Source organism: Delphinapterus leucas, chromosome X, assembly GCF_059928025.1.
Source record: "Delphinapterus leucas isolate spDelLeu-1000000601 "Yukka" chromosome X, BTC_Dleu_Yukka2, whole genome shotgun sequence".
In the NCBI taxonomy this organism is placed as follows: domain Eukaryota; kingdom Metazoa; phylum Chordata; class Mammalia; order Artiodactyla; family Monodontidae; genus Delphinapterus; species Delphinapterus leucas.
In genome coordinates, this window is record NC_143150.1 from 65,216,284 (window position 1) to 65,226,803 (window position 10,520).

A 10,520-nucleotide genomic window follows, 5' to 3' on the forward strand; every position below is an offset into this window, starting at 1 on the left:
CACTTGGTAGGTAGATGTGTCAGAGCAACCATTGGTTCAACTATCTGTGTGTTATGGATCACAGGGCCAGACTAGCACAGACTCTAGGCTGAATTATCACAAAGGTGATGGCAAACATAAAGTAACTGTAAAGAGAAACATCTTAGGAAGCTGAGATTTCCTCAGTCTACACTAAAGGTTACCTCATAAATGTTAAATTTTAATGGCCACACTTGAGCAAAAAATAAGTAAAAGAACATAAAACACCAGTGTTTCTAAGCAAACTCATACATCTGGCCCTGTATAAGGCACAGGCTCCCCACTGTTCCCTTCCATCTTCCTTCCCATCTGCAGCTTATCCAAGAAAATGAAGGCTGTTTTCACAAAGTTGCCACAGCTATGCACTTCAGAGCCAAGGAAACCTCGGTGGGAAAAACTACAACCTGGAATTTCTAGGACAGAGGGGTGGTGACTCTCAACATATTCAAGTCATTTTAATAAGTATATGAGTAGACAAGGGATTCTCTAGCACAAGCTGGATTTTTGGGGTAAGTGTTATTATCTTCACAAAACAGACCCCTCTACTGTCTTTGGCCGCAGGACTATTTATAAACCCTTTACCACTACTACCCCTAGTCACCAACCTCCACAGCATGAATTTCACATGGAAAGGTACTCTATCGTTGTCACCAACCAGGGAGAACTGACTTTTAAGAAATGGTATGATTACACTGGCTGCTCATGTAAATGTTCCAAAAATGGTTTCTAACTCAGCCCCTTTGAGATTATTGTTTTTTGTTTTTTCACTAGAGCTGGGTTAACATCTGGCTAAATTTTCTATATTCTATCTCCAACCACACTTCCACCTCCCTAAACACATAGGTACACACACATCCCTGCTTTTCTCGCTGTGGATTTCACAGCTGGTGGCTGAAAAGAAACAAGTTCTGGGCTGAGACCTTGGTCTGGATTCCCTGGCCTCGGAGAGTGAAAGATCTGAAATATTTCAGGGATTTTCTATGAGCTTTCCATACTCCTCTGTCTCATGTCCTACCTGCAAAATGGGCTTTGAGGAGACAGGTGTCCTGTATTTCTGATTTAGCATTGCTCTGTGATAGGAAATTAAAATTACGAAACAAAGAGATGTCAAGGAATGAAAAAATATGTTGAGAGAATGAACCAAGTAATTCTAAACGTGCTTCTGAGTGTTTTTTAAAAGGAAGGTATTATTGTAAATGTACAGAAAAGTCCTGGAACTGTGCTTTTGGGTGCAGAGAGGAGGAAGCTTGAACTGGTGCCAAGTTACAGTTCCTTGCCCCGCGGGAGGCCAGGTCCAAGTTTGGGAAAATAGAATCAGGGACAGGGGCTATTGTGGCCTGTACAGAGGCAGAAAGACACGACACAGCAGGCTTCCTTCCTGTCTTGCTCTTATCTGAGGGAGCAGAGAGCGAGGTGGGAGCACGCCTGGAGTGCAGGTGAGGAGTTTTCAGTCCAAGTCCACTGGCTCCACCCAGTTTCTCTCCTCCCACTGTCAACTCCCACCCCCATTCCAGTACTTAGACACCCTCCCGCTCCTCCCTCGGCCCCTGCTTGGGCCCGCCCACGGTCTCCCACCCAGCTTGTGACTGCGTCATAAGTATACCCAGACCTGGGCTTGCAGTAGTGTAAAAGCAGACGAGGAGAAAGAAGGTGCGGCTAGAGCTAGCGCGATCTTCTCCTCTTCCAACCTGCAGCCCAGGACACTGATTCGAGCAGCGCCTTACCGCGCAGCCCGAAGATTCACCATGGTGAAAATCGCCTTCAACACACCCACAGCGGTGCAAAAAGAGGAGGCGCAGCAAGACGTGGAGGCCCTAGTAAGCCGTACGGTCCGAGCTCAGATCCTGACGGGCAAGGTAGCAATTCCCATTCCACCCCTGACTGCCTGCCAGGGTCGGGAAGGTGGGGGTGGGGATGGTTTGAGGGGAAGGAAGGGGAAAGGTGGGAAAGGACAAAATGAAAGCTGCTGCGGAGTTCCTGTGTTTCCGGCGGTGCTCTCTGTGCTGTCTGTTGGGTTTGCCCGGTCACCCCAACTCTGACCATTCGCACCACCTTCCGCTTGCGGTTCCCCAAGTCCCTTAGCATCTCCGTGCGTCGCGCCACGTTCCGTGGGTCCCAGCTCACGTTGTACATCGCGGAGGGATGTTGGAGGGAGTTTGAGGAGAACTCTTGGGACCAGATGTCACCTTCTCCTGGGGAACATGTGGGTAGCTAGAGATCAAAGAGAGGCACGTCACCCGGTCAGCTCCAGGGGCACACACATCTTCCACAGGGGTGGAGAGGACAAGCAGGGTGAGCAAGGACACGAGATTTAACTCTTCTTTCTTTCCTTTCGACGTGTATGAAGTTCTATGAATCTTAAGGCTTTCTAGGATCCCTGAGTGTTTGTGGAGATGGGGCGGGGGGCAAAAGGCAGCTTTGACTCGATGCGATATGGGTTGGGGCAAGTGTGTGTCTGTGCCCGCCCGTGTATATTTTCAGTTTCTCCCTGGTCACAGGAGGTGTTAAGCATTCTGTAAAGGAGCTGTCAAAACTGAAGTTGGTCTTAATTAGATTTTGAGATGTTCACTGTGCCCTCTTACTCCAAGAGCCTTGTATGTTTTCAGAGTGACATTTCCTAAAGAAAACATTCTTCCGTAAAAGAAATTTTGAGGGGTTTTGTTTTTCTCTTTTGTTTTTCTTTTTAGTACAGTACTTCCTTTTTGAGTGATATCCCCTCTGCCCACCCGCCCCCACAGAAAGATCTGAAGCAAGTCTGACCTTGTAATTTAATCTTCTAGCACTGCCAGGAACTGGGGGAATTTTCCCCCAAAAAATGTTAACCATTGTTCACTTAGTCCAATTTCTATCTCCTTTAAACATCTAACACGTTTTCAGTGTTTGTAAACTACTCCTCATTTTCCTCAGTAAAATTTCAATGTTAAAAGGCACAATCGTATTTTTTTCTTGTTATACAAAATCTGTGCATTGTTGGAGCTTGCAAATCTGCCCTAACTTGTCTTGTTCTCTCTATAAAGTTTAAACTTTTGTGTTCAGAGTGGAGATTTGAAAAGATCTCTGAGTGAAATGAGAATCCATGTAGTAAAACTGATTATGCAAACAATTTGAAAAGCTAATGAGCTTTTGCAGAATTTTTATCACGGAAACTTTCAATAGTTAACCCAGCAATCAAACTAGCTGTTGTGTATTACACATTTCAGAACTCAAAAACACCCCCTTGCATTGTTGAGGTTTTGATTAAATGGTAGAAGGTCAAATATGTAATTGTCCTACTTACTTTGTAAGGGAAATATGGCCAGATTTTTTAGGGGAGTTCTAATTAGATGCCAGTAGTTAAATATAGCCACACAATAATCCTTTATTTTCCCACATCACCACAAACTCCATGACTTGTTGAATTCAGTTAATATGCAAGCAATACTTCTACCAGGCCTGAGGTGTTATGAGGAATAAACAAAAATAAGCATACGACAGGATCCTGACCTGGCCACCATAAGACACTGATTTAATAATACTTGGCACATTGTATTGTGATGTATTGATCAGCTCATCAGAAATTGAACACAACAAAATAGTATGTCGGAGGTTGTGTACAATGACTTTAAAATACAGTTCAGAGGGAAATGAGCTGTGGTAAGTGACAGCCCCTACCACACTGAAGTTTGGCAAATTTAAATGAAAAAAAATCCTTATTCCTAGTCCATCATCCATCAATGGGCACTTAGATTGTTTCCATATCTTGCCTACTATGGTGGGAAATTTTGAAATTGACACTCTAATACTTAGATCTTGCTTAATAATAAACCCCCTGAAATATTGGAAGGAGAAATGAAATTGCAGTGCAGATTGCTCTTCTCGTATCTCAATGACAAGAAAAAATAAATTAATTAATTCCTTTGAGAATTTCGAACTAAGTCATTTTTGTGACTTTTAGGAAAGTCACTTCATTTTTCTGGACCTCAATTTAATCATCCAAAGTATAATTTCTAAGCCCTTAGCTCTAGATTACAGGGATTCACAACCATAATTTATAGCCTTTGTAGTGTTAATCTTAGGTTATTTTTTAAATAAAAATTATTTTAAATTTCTGAAAATTATTGGGACAAGGAAAACCTTCAAGGCTTATAGAGTATTAGTGGAGGGTTTGAACTTAAGTAAACGTAGCTAAGAAAATTTGAATACCAAATTTCTTTGAATTTTAAAGAGAAATCATTTTTGAAGCCATTTATGAAATGATTGCCTTTCCTTTGAATCTATGTATTTGCTTTCACCAAATTAATTAAAGTTTAATTCTCATTAAGTAGTTATGGAAAAGAGCTAATGGCCAGAAAGACTTAAAGCAATTCTATTTACATACCAGTCTGAATGATTTACCCTCTGATTATAAGAGAATAGATTTGCTGACTTCATTCATTATACCCTTCAGTAATACTGCTGCTTAGGGCATATTGTGACATAAAAGAATGAGATTGGAGGGCCCCTTGGTCCACTGCCCTGAGAAGCGTACAGAGTTAATTGGTTACTTGTTTGTTTTGGAGTCCCTTGTTCCAATTACTAAACAAATTATGGATTTAACAGAATTTTACAGTCACTGTTACACTCAAAGCTTTGTGCCTAGCTATGACTGTACTTTAAATCTATTGTTTTGCCCAGAACTTAGAAAACATTATTTCATTCAAGCAATACACAGCCACAGAATATTGGGGGATATTAGGAAGCCTAATTTCTCATTAAACTTAGGAATATTCTGAAATAGATCTCATCTTCAATATTTTAATTTCTAAAATAGGGGGAAACGGTATATACCTACTTTATAGAATTCCTTCCTATAAAAGTTAATTTTCAAAAAACAGCTTTTTGAAAATCAGTTAATAAACCAAAGGGTATTAATTCACCTCTAATTTGGCAAACAAGTTGAGGTACAAAAAATACTAAAGAAACAGTTGTATTCCAGAAAGTTAGTGATTATATCACTGTACAAGTCCAAAAAGTAATGGCTTCCATTTATTTAAAGAGGATAACTTATTGCATAAATGAATGGTTATTTTCAGCTGATTTTAGAACTGTATACTTTGAAATAACTTTATATCTATATTTGGGTTTGGAAATGCCAGAAAAAGGTTATTATAAATTGGAGATTTTCACATCTATTAAACATCAGAAAGTGTTTTGAAATGATTTTAGGCTAGGGTGAATTAACATCTTTTTAAAACATCTTGGGTTTCAAGGGTGATAAATTGTACACAAAAGCAACTATGTGTCTAAAAGCACAATCTGTTTTTTTTGTTTGTTTTTGATCTTGCTTTTTAATAAATAGGAACTCCGAGTTGCCGCCAAGGAAAAAGAGGGCTCCTCTGGGAGATGTATGCTTACTCTCTTAGGCCTTTCATTCATCTTGGCAGGACTTATTGTTGGTGGAGCTTGCATTTACAAGTACTTCATGCCCAAGGTAATATTAATGAAAGTTATTATATTTTGGATTACTAATTGCTATACATTTAGCGAAAACAAATAATTCTGTCGTGGTCCCCAGATAAATGAAGATTTAGGGAAAGTTTTCAAATTACCTTTTGGTATAAAATTGATTTGTCTTCATGGTGATAATTGTAATCAATAATCCTCAGCTTGATAAACAGGACAACGAACTGATATGAGTTTGAGAAATTATTCAAATGTCACGGGAGTGAGTGTTAGAAAGTTTTGATTTTCCCTATTTGTCTTTTAGAGTACCATCTACCGTGGAGAGATGTGCTTCTTTGATTCTGAGGACCCTTCAAATTCCCTCCAAGGAGGAGAGCCCTACTTCCTGCCTGTGACGGAAGAGGCTGACATTCGTGAGGATGACAACATCGCAATTATTGATGTGCCTGTCCCCAGTTTCTCTCATAGTGACCCTGCAGCAATTATTCACGACTTTGAAAAGGTGGGTTTCTCATTCTTATAGGTATTTCTGAATTTTCTTTTTTTTTGTAAGTTTATTGGTATTAAATCTGTTCATAAATATACAACTTTTTGCAGCAAAGCCTTTTTCATTCTTTTGCTACTGAGTATACATTAGTTGATTTTGAAAGGTTGTAACTGCTTGTTCTAATGGTCATTGGAAAATCTGCAGCATTGATACTCTCTGAATCATGCCTAACATTTTCCCCCTCCCCAACAGGGCATGACTGCTTACCTGGATTTGCTGCTGGGGAACTGCTATCTGATGCCCCTCAATACCTCCATTGTTATGCCTCCAAAGAATCTAGTGGAGCTCTTTGGAAAACTGGCAGTATGTATTTTGGATGTCAACTTTTTATATAAGCAATTACAAATAATTGCTTCCTCATTTTAAAATTAATTATTTGAGCCAAAACATTCCATTTCACTAAAATAATTTTCAAATAAAAAATATTCTGTGAACCTAAACTGCTCTAAAAATAAACTCTTTAAAAAGTATATCTGCTATAGGTGAGAAATTAAATAGCATTTTTAAGAATTTCTCTTTCAATCTTTTAAAAAAATTTTTTAGAGTGGCAAATACCTGCCTCACACTTACGTGGTTCGTGAAGACCTGGTTGCTGTGGAGGAGATTCGTGATGTTAGTAACCTTGGTATATTTATTTATCAACTTTGCAACAACCGCAAGTCCTTCCGCCTTCACAGAAGAGACCTCTTGCTGGGTAGGCAATTTATTTCTTCCTTCACCCTGTGTTGTTGAGACAGTGAAGGAGAGTAGGGGTGGAGTACGGGAAAAGTAGAGAGCAAATCTAGATATATTTTTATTTACACAAAAATGAAAAAGCCACTTTTATTGTGCATTTCCTCACAGGTTTCAACAAACGTGCCATTGATAATTGCTGGAAGATTAGACACTTCCCCAACGAATTTATTGTTGAGACCAAGATCTGTCAAGAGTAAGAGGCAACAGAAAATGAGTACACTTAGTAACAGGAAGTCGGAGATTTATAATATGACTTCAACATTAAAGTGTGTGGGATACTCAAGATATTTACTCATGCATTTACTCTATGGCTTATATTAAAAAGAAAAAACAACTACTAACCACTGCAAGCTCTTGTCAATTTTTAATTTAATTGGCACTGCTTGTTGTTTGAAACTGAAATGAAATAATTCTTATGTCTTTTTTTTGAATTTATAGGGTTTAGATTTCTGAAAGCAGCATGAATGTGTCAGCTGACACCTTGACAATGAATTCCATCCTCTGTGTGTGTGTGTGTGTGTGTGTGTGTGTGTGTGTGTGTTTAAGTAAGCTCTTTAATCATATGGTAGAACATGTTCCAAATTTAAAATATTTAAAATTGTTTTTGACGTTTTGTGTAAAGCATGTCAAATTACTTAATATTGTTAAGTGTTTTCCATTTTGTGCAACTTTCCTGAATTTAGAAATTACATCTTTGCATTTCTGTCAGGTGCTCTGTAATAGGTCTGATTTATATGTAAAAAACTTTCATAAAGAAGTCATTTTCACTAATGCAGTGATTCTTTCTCACTGATAACCATATTGTGAATTCCACAAAACTGTGTAAGTGCTGAATGCTATAAGGAATTTAGGTTGTATGAATTCTACAACCATATAATAAATTTTACCATATTTAACCACTGGTTCTCATTTGAGGGATACTTCATATGAACAATTTACGTTACTTATTTAGCTTTGGTGTACCTGCAATAAATCTAAAATTATGAGCCTAGCTTTGCCTTTACTCCCACCTCTACACATTTATATTTTATAATCTCATATTTTACCCCTCTTTTGATATTATATCAATTACTCTTTTATAAAGACCCCATAGTTAGGTTACATGTAAATTCAACTATTTGTTAAAAGCCTTCAGGACCATAGCAATTTCAAACCTTTAATGTGCTTCCTTTTTCATAAAAATTTAAACAGTCATATACAGCTACAATAGGTCACTAAGAACTAACCTTGGATAAGATGTTGATGACTTTTAATAACTTCACATGCTGTGATCTCTACTCTAAGAGTATAAACTCCATACAAAGGGGGCCAGTACTTTAGACACTTTCTTTTGTGTTAGGTTAAAAATTGTTCCTGATATCACTGATCACCTGCTGGTAGTGATTGTTGATTAATTTTGGTAGCTAAAACTGTACCCAGTCAAATCCATAGCCTTAAATACTGTCTTTAAAAAGAAAATACATTAACTAAATATTTTTCAAGAATTTAGAAATAAAGCAATTACACAAACCTTTAAAATGGAAAAAAGCATGCAATAATTAGAAAATAATAACAGTAGCTGAAAAATTCAAGAACTGTTTCCTAATAGAGAATGAGAATATTCAAAAGGAATGCGATAAAATTATACACCCATTCCTTGTATAAAAGTATAAAAATTAGGAAAAGGGAGATATGGTTTTTACATATTTATCTTAAATAGTCAGCATCATGACTAAAGATGATATTCAAGAAAGGATGCTGGTTATTGTAGCTATTCAATGTTGTTTTAGACATTCAGGTCAATGCATAATATGTGAAACAAATAGCAAGTATCAATTTTTAAAAGGTGATGAAATTATGATTATTATCCTATGGGATTTTACATATAACACATTAGCGGGTTAATTGAAAACTTTTAAAATCAATAAGAAGATTCTGTATAATATAAACAAATGTCAATGGCTTTTCTTTCTTTTTTTTTTTTTGCCGTACGCGGGCCTCTCACTGTTGTGGCCTCTCCCGTTGCAGAGCACAGGCTCCGGACGCGCAGGCTCAGCAGCCATTGCTCACGAGCCCAGCCACTCCGCGGCACGTGGGATCTTCCCAGACCGGGGCACGAACCCATGTGCCCTGCATCGGCAGGCTGACTCTCAACCACTGCGCCACCAGGGAAGCCCCCAAAGGCTTTTCTTTATATCACCAACAACCAATTAAAAAAGTAATACAAACAGGTGAAAAATACTTTATTCATAATAGCAAAAGGGACATCAAATAGCACAGAACAAGAAATTTATGGATTTATTATGAAGAAAACCATAAAACATAATTAAGAGATACAAAAGAGTTGAGTGAATGGAAAGGGAAGAAAGAGGATTACAAATAAATAAATTGTTTCCCAGTTAAATTTATTGGTTTAACCCCATTCCAACCAAAATTCCCAAAGAATGGCTTTTGGAACTTGACAAAATTATCTAAAGGTTCGTCTGGAAGCGTAAATAGGTGAGAATAGCGAAAAAGGAAAACGAAAATAAAAGAGTAATTGGAGGGAGGATTTTCTTACATGAATAACTTTTTTTTAAAAGCATTAATTTTTATTAACAGCTAAAGATTTCAAAATGTCATTTTTCCTTTTAAGATTTATAAAAGTCTTTATTATGTGTTTCCAGGAGAAAAATACACTCATTTAATTTACTTAGAGATAAATATAATCCCTCTATATTTCATCATTAACCTAGTACAACTAATTCCTTAATGTCAGTGACTATGCAGGATTTTTCCAGCCCTGGTGGCCCTCAGACCCACTCCTCACCTTTCCCTGTTCTGCTCTGTATCACAGGTGCCCATGTTCTCTGGCCCCTGTGTCAGCTGGCTTCCAGATGGGTTTGGCGAATGGGGGGTACTGATGGAGACTGGAGGCTGGGTTACTGAGAGATTGGAAGGAGAGAGGAAAGAAGAAATCAGGGTCTTTGTCCCTCCTTCCTCTCTGCCTCAGGAGGCAACTGAAGCAGCAACTGGCTCTCCTGTCTGGTCCTAGCTCCCCACTGGGGAGTCCTACCAGGATTCCAGCTTTGTCGGGTATGCCAGTCAGGGTCCAATCAGGAGAGAAAACACCAAGTAATGTGAATGGAGAAGGTTTAATATAAAGAATTATTCACTATAATAGACACTGGAGTAATGCAGGACTGGCCAGTAGGAAATGAAGAGAAATCTAAAGAACACAATAATAGCAAATATAAGGAGCAGTTACAACTCTGGGGCTCAGAGAGAGCAAGTATGATCCACCCCCGGCTCACCAAGACTAAGATCCAGATCTTGCTGGAGACATAATAGCTATGGCTCACTGGATGGTGGAGAAGCTTGCTATGGCACCACACCAGCAGAACTTGCTGAGATACTGAGGGAAGACAGCTACAGGGAGATGCCCCACCTCGTAACTGCAAAGCCATTCTAGGGGATGCTAGAAGAAACTACCCACAGGGAAGTACTGTGTGCTATTGGCACACAGTAGCAGATAGTGCAGAAACTGCGTGCACTGCAGGAGCCGGGAGCTGTAGAAGCAGCATATACTTCAGGAGCACCAGTGAGACAAGCACATGGGAATCAAGAAGAGAGAGGAAAAAACCCTCCTCCTGCAATGTCTCTCCAGCACCTCCTACTGACAAAGCTTAATATCATGCCAATTGACAAAGGAGAAACACTCGGAGGGAGAAATATTTACAAGGCCTGTATTACTTTGCTATAGCTGCATAACGTATTACCACAAACTCAGTAATTTAAACAGCACAGATGTATTATCTCACAGCTTCTGTGGGCTAGGAGT

At 38.7% G+C, this 10,520-nt stretch overlaps 1 protein-coding gene across 1 annotated transcript; it reads left to right on the top strand.

The window, feature by feature from the left end:
- The first annotated feature begins 1,648 nt into the window (after positions 1 to 1,648).
- ITM2A (integral membrane protein 2A) lies at positions 1,649 to 7,702 on the top strand. The gene is made up of 6 exons (XM_022580828.2): positions 1,649 to 1,874; positions 5,336 to 5,467; positions 5,744 to 5,941; positions 6,179 to 6,289; positions 6,530 to 6,680; positions 6,830 to 7,702. The coding sequence occupies exons 1-6, from the start codon at positions 1,764 to 1,766 to the stop codon at positions 6,916 to 6,918; spliced, it is 792 nt and encodes a 263-aa protein (XP_022436536.1). The 5' UTR covers positions 1,649 to 1,763; the 3' UTR covers positions 6,919 to 7,702.
- The last annotated feature ends 2,818 nt before the right edge of the window (positions 7,703 to 10,520 follow it).

Coding starts and splice junctions, on each gene's coding strand:
- ITM2A (XM_022580828.2), top strand. CDS start 1,764: ATGGTGAAAATCGCCTTCAACACACCCACAGCGGTGCAAAAAGAGGAG. Junction 6,290..6,529: donor AGCTCTTTGGAAAACTGGCA/GTATGTATTTTG, acceptor AAAATTTTTTAG/AGTGGCAAATACCTGCCTCA. Junction 6,681..6,829: donor CAGAAGAGACCTCTTGCTGG/GTAGGCAATTTA, acceptor ATTTCCTCACAG/GTTTCAACAAACGTGCCATT.